Source organism: Parambassis ranga, chromosome 14 (assembly GCF_900634625.1).
Source record: "Parambassis ranga chromosome 14, fParRan2.1, whole genome shotgun sequence".
Classification (NCBI taxonomy): domain Eukaryota; kingdom Metazoa; phylum Chordata; class Actinopteri; family Ambassidae; genus Parambassis; species Parambassis ranga.
This window is the reverse complement of record NC_041034.1, coordinates 17,628,958-17,645,129: the sequence shown is the minus strand read 5'-3', so window position 1 is coordinate 17,645,129 and position 16,172 is coordinate 17,628,958. Positions and strand designations below refer to the sequence as shown.

Here is a 16,172-nt window from a genome sequence, read left to right as displayed (position 1 = left end):
GGAAAACTTAAGGGATCTTTTAACGTCAGACTCTTAATCATCATTGAAGGAATGTAAGAGGAACAAACCACCAAGCCCCTTTGCTTTTCTGTTAGACAACCTGCCTTGCTCACACTAACACAAGAAAACCAATTCTAATCTTTCCCTGACCATGCACAGAAATGATTCCCAACAAGCATTGCTGAATTGCTGACCCCCCCACCTACCAGTATTCTTATGCAAATACCTCTTCTGGGGCTGGGGCTGGGGCATCCAAAGCCATAGATAAATGTCTGCCTTTTTGTTGTCTCAAAGGTTCACTGATGTTTTTGGATAGAAATTAGGAGTACATGTCGGTCTGTGAGGGTAATTGCGGCAGTCTGACACCATTTCTCTCTCTGGGGTCTTTCTTGTTCCCTCAGCTGAATCTGACGCAAGACTGGTGGGCTCCACATTGATAGCATCTTTTTAGTTTTGAGATCTAAGAGCAATACTCGAATAACACATGTAGAAGATTTTTTTTCTTTGATGCATTTTTGTTTAAAGTCTTTTGTCCTGGTTAATTTCTTTCCTTGAGTTGCAAAGCTCTGGTTATAACTAGTTTTTAGCAGCGTAAATGCATTTGCAGTCTCCGCTATGGTCATTGGAAAGGCCACACTTGTTCATTACTGATGTTCAGTCAGACCAGAGAATTGGAGGGAGGAATGGTGGGGGAAAGGAGAAGATTACAATTAAAATGTCCGTTCAGCCACTCAAGAAATTTGATAAACACTTTGAGATCACGTCAGTGATGGGAAGGAAGAAAAGCCCAATTGTATCGTTTTTGCCAGTCTTCTGTAATACATAGTTTGTTTAGTTTTGCCAGGGTTATTTAATATTTTTGTTTGTTTGATGACTTTCTCAGTGTGTTTGAAATCAGGATTGAACTAAAAACGAGCCGGCTTTGCATGTAAGGGCAGAATATACTCTTCCAAACGGCATATTTCAGTTTTCTGTAAAGAGTGTGTGAAAGTCTCACGCTCTTATAGGTCAGTTGAATTTTTTTTCCCATCCTTTCTGTGAAGATCTTTTGTCTTGAATATTATTTAACCGCTCTAATACCTGCAAAGGATACTTCACTTGAAGCACTACATTCAGAATTCAATGGTTGTTGATAGCAGTTATCCACACTATTAGAGAATCGAAATGTATGTTTAAATTAGATTGTTCTTTTACCTGAGTGTAGTGGAAGTCTTGGTATGTTGTCACCACGTTTGTGACTCTTCCAGCTTGTTGTGGCTTTAGCTTATGTCAGTGAGTCTATAGTAAAAAAGCACAGGCTTGTTTGCTGCTCTCTAGAACAACAATCCTTCTTCAACAAGGGAAGTGAAATTACACATGACAATGCTGCCAAAGAATGTTATCAAGTGTACTTAGAGATGCAAAAGAAACTTGCTAACATGCGATTTGCTTAAAGCAGGTGTGCACAGTTATTTTTTTGTGAGGGCCACATAGACTTCCACAAGAAAAGCAAAGGGCCACGTTTTGTTGTTGTTGTTATAAAAATATAAACTGGGGAACACTGACACAGTATCTACCTTTTATACACGTACTCTTGTTACATCTTCATCATTTGCCATCATTTACTGGTTACTCCTCTATACCCCTGTGTGTGTCCATGTCTACTTTGAGTGTGCGTTGGTTGTATGTTGAAACATTCTCCCGCACACACAGTCAGACCAGAACTGTGCATTTTAAGAGCAGATGACAATGAAATATGTCAGCACTGCAGTAACGTCTGAATGTGCCGTGACGTTTCTGCACGCTTTACTGTACATTTCTCGATTTCCGAGTGTAGACCATGTTTCTGAAGAGTAGATGGGATGACCGCAGTATTGCAGCAGGGACGAGACAAGAAGGGTTGGGAAGATGTTACCAGTAATGCCATTCTAAACTGTTGACTTTTGCTGCAAGTTTACAGCTTGTGTGGCATGTTGATATGTTGCACGTGGTTGCTTCAACATTTATTTATTCTGCGATCCAAGTTAGATGGCTGTGATTTTAAAACATCAGTTGTATTAAATTCAGAAAATCATGTTTATTTGAGTGACGGCTGCTGTGCAGACACTCTCATGGGTTTTCCTGGTGCCTGTTTGCATCATCCCAAAGCCTGTCAATACCATCTTTTTTTCTGTCGCCTGTTGCCAAACTCAGTTGAGGTTTTACGCCTGAATTCTTATGACTTTTTCCCCCCCGATATGAATCCAGGATCATATTTGGCTATAATAGAGTCAAAAACTTCAAGCAAAATGTCAAACCATCTGACTCTGCACTTGCAGTCCCATTTCAATATTGTAATGGCATATTTGCGCTCTTAGATCGTGATCGCGATGAGACACAACAATGACTGTGATACAGATTCACTCCCTCTATGATGTAAAGCCCATTGTAAGCGCAGTAGCCCTGTGAATGCCCCAGGCAAGGATTCAGAAAGGAGAAATGCCACTCACTCTTTAGAATTTCCAAATGTAATTGACTTGGACAGCCTGTGGAAGTCGAACTGAATTTTGAGATCTCTACACTTGTGAACAGTTTGTTCAGAAAAGACAATTGACAGCTTAGAAAGAACAGTGTTGTTGTTATTTACTTTTCAGTGTTTTATACCTTCTTTGTACCTTCTTTTATACCATTGGGCTTTAATTGATCTCAGTATTAATATTAAAATGTGTCATTTTGCTTTCACCACCCTTGAAATGACCTCTGTGTGTGAGGGGATTTGGGCTTACACACTGGATTTGTTTAGGGTTTGTGGTACTTTCCCTTCAATGATGCTTCTAAACTTTGCTATATACTGGTATACTAGAATATAATACTTAGATTGATGAATAGATAAACCCAGAGCTATTGGGAGTAAAAAAAAAAGTAGAGGAGGCCAATGGCTTTTGTGCTTGGGGATCAATTTTCCAGGGCTAATCTCCAGGCTGTGAACCACCCTCTGCTTTCCTCTTTTCCTCCCGCTCCATCTCCCTCTCCCGCTCTCTCTCTCTGATGGATCTCCATTGGCTGGCACAGCCCAGGGATTCGGCCATGCATGCATTTCTGGCCCATGGGTGCAGTCGCCCTCTCTTCTCTCTCCGTCTTTTCCCTTTCTGCTTAAGAAATATTCATTAATTAGTAATGGAGACTTTACAGAGCACTGCTGCCCCCCTTCCTTGCAGATAAGGAGGAGGAAGTGGAGGAGAGGAGAAAACCTTCTGGCCAGACTTGGTAGAATCCCCCTGAGCACAGTTGATCACAAGGCATTAATCTTGCTCTTTAATGACTGACTGCTGCACTAATTGCTTATACACAGATGAGCAACTGTGGGGCGGGGTGGAGGCACCTTTAAATTTTGGCCACAGTTTTTATGAGATTCTGTAACTTTAAGAATGTCATAACACATTGTGCAACGTTTCGATTGCCAGTGTTTTTTTCGGTATATATCACAGGACTGATGCTCCACTGTTTGTTAGAAAAGGCGTTTTGCTCCCTTATGTCTAAAGGTGTGTCCTTGCTATAGATGTGAACATTTTTAATAGAGCTGTTGTGCTCCCACCTAAGCGCTCTCATAAAGGTCAACTCATCTGGGTCTGCTTCACAGGAGGCAGAGACATGAAAGTGTCCTAACAGTCAGCGGAGCCCATAAATCTTTGTCTAAATGAGGCCACTCATCTTTTGCCTTGTGCACTGACCGCCGCCCACCATGCACCGCCCTTCCATACCACATCTGTCAGCAGGGAACATTAGAGTAGAACAGGGTATTAAAATTGAATGTTGCACTACCTAATTTATATTTGTTAGTTTTAAAGATAATAATCTGATCACCTGTATTCAGCAAAAAATGGTATAAAATACAAAAACGTGCATCTTCCACTTTTCTATTAAACTGTCTAGTCCTTGACTGTTTTGGTTAAAACAAATGAACAAATCAATCATTTTTATCCTTGTCTCCTATTCTTTTGGAATGGTTGCTGATCTCTTTTAAATTATGGAACATGTTCGATAGGATAGTTAAACCAACGATTGTCTTTCATTGAATAGTTCTTAATGTGTTGCTTTTTGGCAACTTCACATTGACCTCTCAGTGCTGGAGGAATGGCAGTTACCATGTGTCATACTGAGGCCTGTTGTATGTCCTTTTAAACTGACAATATGACAGTATGTGTATGAACCTTTTGGGAGAGGAAAGTGGTTACCTATTAAGGCAAACTCCATCAGCTGCAGCTTGATGTGGATTAATGTTAATGAGAGCTGAGGCTTCTGTTCCTGTTTTTGTCCCGAAGAAGGCTGATGGGTATCACTCAGGGACCTAGGATGAAAAGTACAACAAAAAAAACAGCCATGTTTTGGGATTTGTTAAAGTGGGAGTTTTAAGTGTTCTGGAATTAATATTCTGTTCCCCTGAAGCCTTGTTACCCATGTAGCTGACGTGTCATAAGGAGTCCTCTATTAGAAAAAAATAGAAACTATTTGCAAAGTCCTATGTGCCTGTGATTCAGCCATACTCTGAATACATTCATTTTTTAGATGTTTGGAAACCTCCACAAACGCATGTAGGCGTTGTGAATGAGTTGGGGGGAGGGGGTGGGGGCATGGTGATGCTGGACTGTCACTTTGTCCAACTCTGCCACCAGTGTGAAGTTTAAGTTGTCTTTCTGTGTTCCACTGTGGGCCAGATCAGTCCACAGGTCGCATTGAAAGGTCCAGAGGCTGGCATCTGGCCTGCGATTTGTATTTTGCACAGATTTTGTCTAGAGGGAAGAAATAAGAGGCGACTGAGAGGTGAGGGTACAGGTCTTGGCTGAAAAAGCAGTTGGAATTTATTTCTGCAGTTGATATAAAAGTAGGTGTGTGGACGTTTCCTTTAGTTTCCTCCTTCTTTTCTCTGCCAACAATGCCTCTGTATGCCGGCTTTCTTTTCTTGTTGACTTTTTGCCCTCTTGCCAGGATGGCTAGAACAGCTTCTAAATTACTAAAGTGATTTAGCTAAATGCCCATGTAGTGTTGTTTGTTTATTTTTATTCACTAGTTGCTGATAATTTTGAATTGGAAACTGCTGTTTCCCTTCCTTTTTCCTGCTCTTGTTGTGCTTTTCTGTGTCCTTGTTTTCATCCCTCAAGTCGCGTGCACCTGATTCTCTTGAAATAAACAGGCACAAAGACCGTTCAGCCTGATGTAAGGCTTTAAAAGCTAGCTGAGGTATGGGGTTTGGGCATTAGAAAGTGGGTTTGATAGGGTTGGAGATACATCTTTAGTTTGAAATTTAACATTGACAACCCTTAAGATTAAGATTAAGAAACCTTTATTAGTCCCACAATGGGGAGATTGCATTTTAACAGCAGATATAGACAGCAAAGGATAAGTTAAGAAAGATATATAAACTACCAATAAAATATAGAATAGAATCAAAAACAGTTTATATTAACAGTTATTGCACAGGTGAGTGGAGGTAGTTGTAGTTCAGTTACATTTTACCAATGCATGTTTAATTGCGTCATTGCAACATCACTAAACTCAATGCATTAAAACTCTCTACATCAATTTAAACAAGCCTTTACTTACTGAATTGGCAGAGTATTTTTTTATGTTTATAGCTTTGCAGTTTGAAATATTATAGCCCAGCATTGCATTACTACAGCAAGCTAAGGGTTCACCTAATAATTTAATGAAATTTTGATTAACTTTCTTCTAGGCTGGTTTGTGCCTCCCTGGCATGCAGCAAGCTGACACAAAGGGTGGGTTGTAGTGGGTATTTATTTCATCTGTGCTCTTGCAGAGACAGCACACCCTGGGAGATGTTTGCTGCAGACTTGACTGAAAGGAGCTTAAGTGCTGTAAGATGTGAGCAGTGGCTGTTAATGAGATTAGACCAGCATTCAGGCCAGTGCAAAATGTGATTCAGAAAGCAACTCTGGTATGGGTCATAGACATTTCTTCATTCTGAGCAGCTAGGTATAGTTTGGGGAAATTTGCCATATGTAGCAAATAAACACAGTCCTGGGAATCTAACGCTCTAATTACAGTCTACCTCTTTGCAGATGTGGAGCAGACATTCAAAAGTGCAAGTTATGCTAGAGTTTTGGACATGTCTTTGGTAGAATGCTAGTCTCTTATATCGTTATGTGCTAGCTTTAGGCCCACTTTGAAAGCATATGGTTTTTTTCAGTAGGTTGTCTAATTTGCAACAACATCAGCTGAGTTTGTCTGGTACCAGGCTTCAACTGATTGAGGGTAGAGACATCACACAGCAGTTTTTACTGCGGCAGGCTGTTATACCTGTTATATTTGTAGAAGACCGTTTCATTTGTAGAGTCTGAGCAATACTATCATGTTCCTACATTATTTCACATTACTTCTTGACCCTTTGTAAATATTGTGTTGTAGTTTTTTTTTTCAGCAGAATAAAATCAAATCTTGGTTTTCCCTGCTGTGGTGAAAACAAAACTAGTGTGTCACTCAACTGTTCATCTTCTCTACACTTACACTGCTAAACCCTGGTATTAAAACTCAACGTGCGGAAAGCATCTGAAACCCCCACAGCCTAAAAGTAGAGGGCAGCTGGTTTCTACTTAGCTTCTCTCTCTGTCTCAGTGAGCACACTCTTGTTTGATTTACATGACATGCTGGCTATCTTTTTTGTAAAGTCACTTTAGACCTGCTGTTTTGCATTACAGGAAATGTGCAATTTCTGTATCAAGGTGTCCAGAGCGTTAAAGTCTTGAACTTTTCTAAACTTAAACATAATCATGCTGGCATTTTTTTATGATAAGATAAAGCATGTATGTGTAAGTGTGTATTTGTAATATAGTGTAATGTGATAAGATGTTTATTAGAACAGTTGGTGCTCCCATATGTCATCTTTTATAAACAGTGTCTGTGCCATCTGATCAAATGCAGAACTGTTCTGTATGCTTCAGGTCACAACACCAACATGCACACCATTCCTACTGCAATTGTAAATTGAGTTTTTCTTCCTATTATGAATGACATTGTTTATGCCAGAGACTTCTTACAGATGTAAAAAAAATGGCACAAAACCTGTACTCCTCTAACCTTTGTTTGTGTTTTCTTCTCCAGCTGAGGATGATGGGCTATGGGAAAACGGCCTTTCCTATGAGTGTCGCACTCTGCTATTCAAAGCCATCCACAATTTGCTGGAGCGCTGCCTCATGAATCGCAGTTTTGTTCGCATCGGCAAGTGGTTTGTCAAACCCTATGAGAAGGATGAGAAGCCCATCAACAAGAGGTATGGAGGCACTGCTGGTTCTGTCAAGTTCTAGTTCATATTTTGGGTTCTTTATGGCAGTGTTCTGCACTATGGAACCTGGCTTTTTTTCTGTTGTCCTTTTTGTCCTTTTAAGCCACGTTCTGAGTCTGGTTGTAGACTGGTGCAGCTCAGAGGGTTTTTAAACTTGATTTTTGTTACATTCTTAAAAGGCACAAGTATAGAGAATTATAGACCTACATTTTTTCTCCAGCAGAACACAAAACCAGTTTAGATGCTGGTGGATGATGGAGATGTATATTTCACCTACACGATTGAGAATTGTTATATTGTAACAGCAAAGAACACAAAAGAACGGAATTACTCAAAATATAATAAGGCAAAAATAAAGAAAGTAGATTTAAGCTGAAAAAAACCCGACGTAAAGCAGTTTAGCTTGCTTGCATGTTGTCATATTTTTAGTTTAGTTAAAACTGCTGGCTGCTTTATTTTGTGTGACTCACAGTTCAACTTGAGGTCACCTGCTTGCAGGTTTCTTCTCAATTATTTTTGTGATGTAGCTTAAACAGGGTCAGGTGTATATCTGCTTTAACAAAGGCAAATAAAGGTTTGTAAGTCGATATGGCTTTTTTCCTTATAACACAACTGTTTAAAAAATATATATGAGCAAAAAGAACTTCTACAGTGCTGCCACTCTGCCAGCTATCTCCCCTCTTGCTCTGAGTGTGGTTGTGTACAGCTGAGGCATTCTCCACCTTCTCGTTGCTATCTACTGAGCTGGATTTCTTGCCGTCGGTGTCTGGGTTTATTGATAACAGATATAGACAGTGAAGAGAGAGTGTCCATAGCAGTTTTTTTTCCATGCAACCACAATAAATGTTTGGTCGAGGTAGTTTCTTTCTGCATAGTCTCAATGCTAAACCCATGTTTGGGGCTCATATCCAGAGTTTTTAGATATTAAGTTTGAAAATTGCAATTATAACGTGAGGTGATACAATGCTCGTAAGAAGAATAATTGAATCAACAGGTTTGTTCAGTTGACAGCAAGCTCTGCAAGCACTGTTTTCTGTGTGAGTGTATTATTGTTTTTGGCATTGTTTGTTGGTGTTGTTGCCAGATTTTCTGGTCAGGTGATCATGGGGGCCATGCAGCGACATAATGTTGTCTATGCACAGACGTGTGTTTGTGTGCTGGCCAGTTGTGCTGTCCAGATTAGAAATGGTCAAAGCATGTCAATCTGCTGTCAGCTTGTCTTCATTATTAATACAGTAACATGCATATTAATTAATCACGTTGCCATTTTTAATGAATCAGACTCTGGCATCTGGCATCTCTTAAGAAATGTGATAACATTCATTTGAAATGGTTCAATAATAGACAGAAAAGACGAAATGAAGATAAAGCAGCTTCTCTCTTAAACAGCCCACATGCCTTGTTTTTAAGCTTTATTGCCTCTTTACCCAGTACACTGATCACAGAGGGCCCCAGTGGAGGGGAAAAAACAATGGTCTTTTCCTCTGCTCTGGAATTCACAGGCCACCCTCTGTCTGTGTGTCTGCTCCTTTCTCTTTCCCCTTCCCTCCATCCCCCTCTGCTGTCACAGACCAGACTGGGCGGGTTATAAATAGTGGTGCAACCACCCTGAATCTCAGTTGTCGTCAAGGATGTTTTTCCTCTCTCCTTTGGTGTAATCTGCTGTGCCTCAACCATGCTGGGGTTTTGACAAACAAACCACTGCAAAACTGTGACGGAAATTCACTAGACCCTTGTGTGTGTGTCTTTCTTTCTTTCTAATGTTGCTACCAGCTGGTCTGGCAGTGCAACATTTGCTGAGCTGCTATTGATGTACGGTTGTGTAAGCTGTTATTAAATGGCTCAAGTAATGTTTGTTTTTGTAGGACAAAATAAGGTTCAGTACAGAGTGTAATTGTACCCTCTTATCTTTCTTTGCATCTTATCTCCTTGGAGATGTACAAGTTTGTCCTACTAGAGTGTGTCTCCTCGGGGAGCCTGCATCCTCATGTGTGGCATGTTGATGCTTTTCATGTCTGGGCTCAAATCCTTACATCATCCTCAGTGACTGAGTCCATGGGATTGAAAAGTACAAGGGATTTCCCACTCTTATTGTCCTGTGAAAAGTGTACATTGTTTTGCGCCTGCTATACTGAATACTTTTCCTTCCCTCCTCAATTACTGAAACGGACACTAAACTGATTACTTAACATTGTTTGCCAACACCTGCTCATCTGTCTCTTCTAAGCACCGTGTTCACCTTTCATTGACAAATAGGTCAGACACTATTTAGCACTGCCTCTTCTTTGAAACCACAAGTGGATTTGCAGAAAGGAAAATCTATCGCTATCTTTTTTTTCTTTTTTGAACGAGAGTGCATTTTCTACACATTAAATTAAATGTAGTCCTCAGCCTGAAAAACACTTTCCCGCTCTCATAAAAAATGAGAAACAAACAAATGCTCCATGGTCTCCATAGCCGTGAAGCGTAGATTTGAGCTACAGATGGGAGGCACTAACTACTCCTGATCACGAGAGAGATCCTGTGTAGCATCCAAAGTCTCCAGTTGGTGGAGGCTGAAGCCAGCTGACAGTGCCTGGTAACCTTAACCCTAGACCTAAGCTTGTGTTGAAATGCTTACATCATCTCCCTGCCCCTCCTCATCCTATTTTCCCATTTTAGCCTGATGTATGTGATAAGCAGTACAAAGCAAATGTTTTCAGAATTTGAAAACATGAGAAAAAGAAAGTTGTTTCTAGGAATTTGGTAAATGTTTACTATATATTTACTATATTTATAATTTTTATGAGCTTACAAGAAAATAATATTTTATTATAATTAATATTAAAAACAATTATTACTGCCATTAAAGTGTTATATCAGCGATGTGCTGAACCCTTTTGTTTGTAAATGCAGCAGTATGTGTTGGTAGAGCTGACAGTAATTCTCTTTGTCTGGTGTACAGGCGGCTTCAAGTTGTGCAGCCTGGTTGTTTCTGTGAACCTTATACTGCTAGGTAGACTGGCTTCAGGAAACAGAGAGAGCAGGAGAGAACACTGGGGAGGGAGGCAGTGAGTGAACGAGCAAGGGAGAGCTCCTCTTGGTTGTCATGGCAGCAGGAAAATGCACCCTGGGATCGTGTGTTTCCAAGGTGAAGCGGGATGCTCGTGCTCCATTGGTCAGCTTAAGGCAGGCTAACTCGTTGACTTGCTCCTAATTGGCTGTGTTACTGAAATTCAGAGCAACATTAAACCCAGCCTGCTTTGATGTTTCAATTTGATTAGGACAAAAGGGATATCATTTCTTTTATCTGCTTAGCATGCACTCTGTATTTAAAGAAATATTTACAGGCTCTACAATGTATTCAGCTAATCTGCAATCAGGAGTGTTTAATTCCTGCACTACTGTATTTAAAAAAATGCGTACATGAATTCTGCTGCACAATTAGTCATTGTTGTGTGGTTGAAAGCATCATTAACAAATCAAACTGTGAAATAAGAGCAATGGCAATGAATGAATATATAACATATGCCTGCGTACCCACATGCAACACGTTGCACTTTCTTGGATGACTGTGGGTTATGTGGATGTGGAAGTCCTCATCTATTTTTTTTGGTCCAGTGTTGGTGGTGAACGTGTGAGTCCTGGTGCACTTGTGGCAGGCGGAAGCAGAGAGCAGCACTCTGTTAAGTAGGACAGTGCAGGATAAAGGGCCACTGCCTCCAGTCTGGGGCTAAAGTGCTAAATTTATCCCCTCCCTGCTCGCAGCACAACACAAACACACAGGGAGACAGGCACACAAATATGCTCTACGACAATCAGAATGCGAGCCAGTTGGCACACAAGGTTTGCATTTGAATGATAAAGAAGAGGGGAGACGTGCATGACATGTACAGTGTATGAAGACCAGTCGCACCAGTAAACACCCCTGAGATCTTTCCTAAGTACTCTGCCCCCAGCACTCGACCCCCTACACCCTGGTCTTGCCCAATGCTTCATCAGTCTCTCTAGCAACAAGAACTCCAGGGAGACTGGGCTGTGGGACCATGTGACCTGGCGCTCTGCATATATCATGTTGCTGGAGAGATCCCGTCCAAAGGATAAATATGGCTCTTAAAGGAAAATGCAGTTATTTTACATTGGAATGAGTCATTTGTCATGCAATTATAGTTATCACATAGAACAAAGTTCTCGCTACTATGCTAATTTACTTCCAGCTGTAAGGCTGACCTATAGTTAAACTTTTATTGCCTCAGAAATGTACATGTAAAAAGGTTTTCTCTATAAATTTACATCAGTCAGTGTAGCAGAAAGGATTATGGTATTCTGTGATGGTAAATAATGAGGCCCTGGAAGATGCATTATGGTACTGAGAAAATGTTTTGTTGTCAGTGCTGAAGTACAAGGGTAGCAGCTGAGACAAATTTCCTTATTCATTGAGGAAATCCTTTGTCTAATATTTTCTCCGCTGCCTTGTAGTTCTCCTGTTCTTCTCACCCTCCCTCTTCCTCAGCTGCAGTACTCTTGCATTCCTCCCATTCCTCCCACTTCCCATGCGACCAGAGGCTACAGCAGAGCAAAGGGCCAAGTAAAGGTCTGAAGAAGTCGTCATAGTTAATCCATCAGGCGTCATACCCTCCCTGTCAACCCGTCCTGTCCTCTCCGGCCTTTTCTAAGTAACTGCAGTACTGTCTTTAATCCAGACATTCAGACAGATGGTCACTTTTTAAGCTTATTTCTTATATGGCTTTGGACCTTTCATCTCACCCCTGCATACAAAGATTGTAGATAAAATGTGTAGAAAGCTCAAGTTGTTTTCTCACGACTAGCCCAGGGGTGTCCAAAGGAATTTATATGGCTTGCGGCTTCTGTCCTAAAATGTGTTATTTTTGGCCCACCAGCTAAACAGAATAAATCATACAAAATCGAAATCAATCATTTTGTAACATTTACATGATGTTCTGAGCAGAGTACTGTCAGCTCATACTGTCTGGGTCGTCACGGTGCATCACACGGTGCCATAGAGCTTGGACATTGGTTGCTCTGAAGGTGCACAACACCAGTTCAGCACTGTGACACAATTCACCATGAGACTAAACATGCTTATGCATACAACCTGCTGTCAGAGTGCTCGAGCTGCAAAAAGTGACATTCTCTGCCTTTTTACTGGCGGCTGGATAAAAGCAACTGAGGTTTGCAGAGCCCATTACAGTTGTTCAAACTGGGCAAATTCATTTTTAGTTGACTGAATATGAGTCATCTTTCTTCAAAGTACACTTAGTTTGACATGCTCCTTACTTTCAGTATTGACAAACGTAATTTGAGATGGGCTCCGTCATCAGAAACTATTTTAGAAAAGCAGAACTTTGTAGTTTCAAAGTACTCAGCTGAGTTGAGGTCTGTAAATCAATTGCACACACAGGTTTTCCCCTTTCCTTTAATAGAGCAAGATAAAAGAGGATGTCTTCTTTTTTCGAAGAGACGTAAGGAAACCTGCTAGTTTAAACGCTGCGTTGTCGAACGTCCACTACAATGCTCAGAGCATTAAAAAGGGCACGTTCTAAGTTGTAAGGACAAATCGGGGAGCTAAAAATGTGCATGGCATCTTGTGACTCCCCCGCACCATCCGCTGTGGATCTCTATCACTCTAGTCAAGATGTGAGGTTCCGTCAGATGCACTGCAGTGTGTTTCAGAAGCACCCCAAAACAAACCTCTACTCTGCTCCCGCAAAAAATACACACCAAGGTCTGCACGCTGTCATGGCCAAAACGCATCAATTGCGCCAACCAGATCGAGCAGTTGGAGTTGAACTGGACTTCAGCTTAGCAAAAATACAATGAATTATTAAAAAAATTAATGAATGATTAAAAAAAAAAAACAATTCAAATCATGCAGCTTGGAAGTTGCTAGAAGCTCCTGTAAGTTGACAATATACTTGTCTACAAAAGTGGGGCCAGAAACCCAGAAAAAGTTTGGGAACCACTGTAGTAAATCATTTATGCAACATAATTTTCATAAAGCATTTCAGTGAATCTAAACAAGTGTTAAGGAGGCCTTGCCTTTGTGGATTAACTGCAGGAGCCCAGCCTTAATCCTGGATAAGACTAACTAATTGCCCGTGGCTCTGGGTAATGAATCTTTATTATTACACTACACAACACATGTGACTTGTATCATGATGACCCAGCAGTGTTTTAACCAGACAATTATATTATTATACTGCCAGAACAACATTATGACAGATGCCTTTTTCAGTGTCAGGTTTACAGTATGTCTTGTGCTTCACAGCAAATTGTAAGTAGACTATGTGTTTAATTAGATTATTTTGACAATTAAACTTGTATCACATGCCGTGTTATACCATGTGCCTCTTTCACAAGGAGGAACAGATGTGGCATCTGCATAATTTCACAATATATTTCTTTATAGAGCTAAGTTATGTGACTTACATTGAGGTGGTGACTAAGCTGATGTCAGGTGTATTAGAAGAATTCTGATGTGTGTCCTCTTTATGTGTGTGCTACAGCCTAAACAGGGAGGGTATTGGATCCTGACTTGCCGTCAGGGTTATGTCAGTATTATCTTTAGTCGGCTCCAGCTGTATCCGTGTGTGGTTATGATACACTTGCAGAGGATCGGATTTCACCTCTTTTTATGGACTTGTCGTGCTATCTCTTTCCATTTCTCTTTCCAAGTTTAATCTGACATATATAAAGAGGCTCAGTCCCCTTTCCATTTGTGGCAGAGGGAAATCAATTCAAAGTAATAGAGCTCTGCATGTGTGAAAGTGCTGGCCCTAAGAGTTTCAGTTGAGTGTTGTTACACAGTCTCCTGTGTAAAAGCGTGTACTAAAGCTAGAGCTGGTGTGCCTCTCAGGGACCTGTGTGTTTTTGTGTTGGTGTTATTTGGCAGTAGACGCTGCTGTTGTTTCCCAGTGGTCAGGTGGCCAGACGGCAGGGAAGATTACATCACCCTGGATGTCTCCTCTAGTTCACCACAGTTTACCGCCTTCATTGTATTATCTAATGTTCTTAAATATAATACCAGTGTTCAAAATGTTATTCTTTTTTATTCTGTTTGGTTTTTATTCTAATTTCAGGTTTTCCTCTCCCATGTGTCCAAGTTGAACATTGCTGCATTACAGAGTGTTTACCTGAATGTATGGTGATGATGTAAACAAGAACCATGCTAAATTGTAACACACTTCATCCACATTCACACTGTGACTTTTCACAGTTCCAGAAACCTTGTTTATCAATGTGCCAAAAAGTGTGCCCATGGTAGTATGCCCTGTCATCACAGCAGCAAATGACAAGTCAAAACATGTTTACTCGCCCTGGAGTGTAATGACAAGCTGCTACACATGGCAGATATCCACGTGAAAGACAGACCAGAGGTAACTGCTGTGGACAGTGAGGCAGAAAGGACAGAAATGTAGGCACACTTGTTGTTGTGCAGAGGAAGTATACACCAAATAAACGGAAGCTCACTTCTGAGAGCTCAGCTAGCCAAACCCAACAAACAGCCAAGGAATGTCACAGCTCTACAGTACCTTTCCCCTCCCTTCTGTCTTTCTATCATCCCCAAACTGTCCTGACTATTTCAGGCTACCTGCACACAGTTGAATTTTGATTCACCTCAGATCATGTTTTATGTTTTGTCCACATGTGACCACATATCATATCTAAACAGAAAGGTTTTGACCTCTCAGCCTAAGAGCTAATGGTTCATCAGTCATGTCATTTTTTTAATAGACAGCATGTTTCACATTTTTGTGCAACTTAAAGTAACGCAGAAGGATAAGCGGCAAATAAAAAAGATTACAGTCATAAATGTATGTAATGCTGGCAACCTATAGATACATAAAAAAAGTGCAATACACATTATTTTATTACAACTCGAGCAGTTGATGAAGGTATTTGAATATTTTGTCTTTGTAGGTTTAGATGGCAAACTGCTTTTGTAGGGAGTCATAACAGCAAGCTCCAAATTCATCTGCTGGCAAACCTGGAAACAGATAATGCATAGGAGATAATGAGATGGTGTTGCTCACCGCGTAATTGTTTGATCCATATGTCTTGTTTGTGCGGTTGTCCATTGTTGATTTCACAGATAGAAGGGTTATTGAGGGAGTAAGAAATTATTCTGAGTGAGCATGAGATTATTCCTCAAAGTAGTTCAGCTAGCTGAAATATTTCAGTTATTTGGAAGTGTTAAGACAAAACAAGCTATTTAACAACATCATCTTGGGCTCAGTGGATGGTTTGACCTTTTGTTTATTAATTGAGAATGTAATAGACAGATTATTAAATACAGAAAAGCAATGTACTTTTCTAGCAATAAAGGGTTTAGAGAGATTTGTGAAAAAAAATTGGAACATTGTGTTAATTGCATTTAGGCCCTGTTCACAGTGGCATTAACCTGGGTCTTGTGGGATCTGATCACAAGTGGACAGCTTAGTACATTTGTGAACCGCCTTGGGACACATTGGGCTGCATTGTTCTAGCAGTGTAAACATGTATGTCCTTGAGACATCCTCTGTGTAAGATGCTCCATCACGAGCTGTTGAGATTTTGAATTTTGCTGTTACTAAAAGGCTGATCTGTTTACTGAAGTCACACATTCTTGTTGTGTCATGTCTGTTATTAGAAATTATTCTGTTTCACAGTCTTGTTACAGTTTGCTGTAGAGATTATGACAATATTGTGCACATGGAGGCTTCTCTAACGATGTACATATGTTTATTTGCAAGAGGTCACTTGAGACACATGAAGAGTTGCATTTTAATGACGTATGAACCGACAATTTAGGATTAAATAACCAAATATGCATGTTCATGCCAAGTGAGAAAGCCTCAGAAATGTCTGAGGAAAAGAGAGTGCTGCCATTTCCAGGTAACTTTTATAAGCTCTCAGAGCCAAAAATGTTCTGCAGCAC

The 16,172-nt window shown here is 40.5% G+C and overlaps 1 protein-coding gene across 1 annotated transcript in view; it reads left to right on the top strand.

The window, feature by feature from the left end:
* med13a (mediator complex subunit 13a) overlaps positions 1-16,172 on the top strand; it is a 61,289-nt gene that overhangs the window by 9,706 nt on the left and 35,411 nt on the right. Inside the window, exon 4 of the mRNA XM_028420921.1 lies at positions 7,075-7,243. Within this exon, the coding sequence (XP_028276722.1) occupies positions 7,075-7,243 (169 nt within the window). The remainder of the gene's footprint in view (positions 1-7,074; positions 7,244-16,172) is intronic.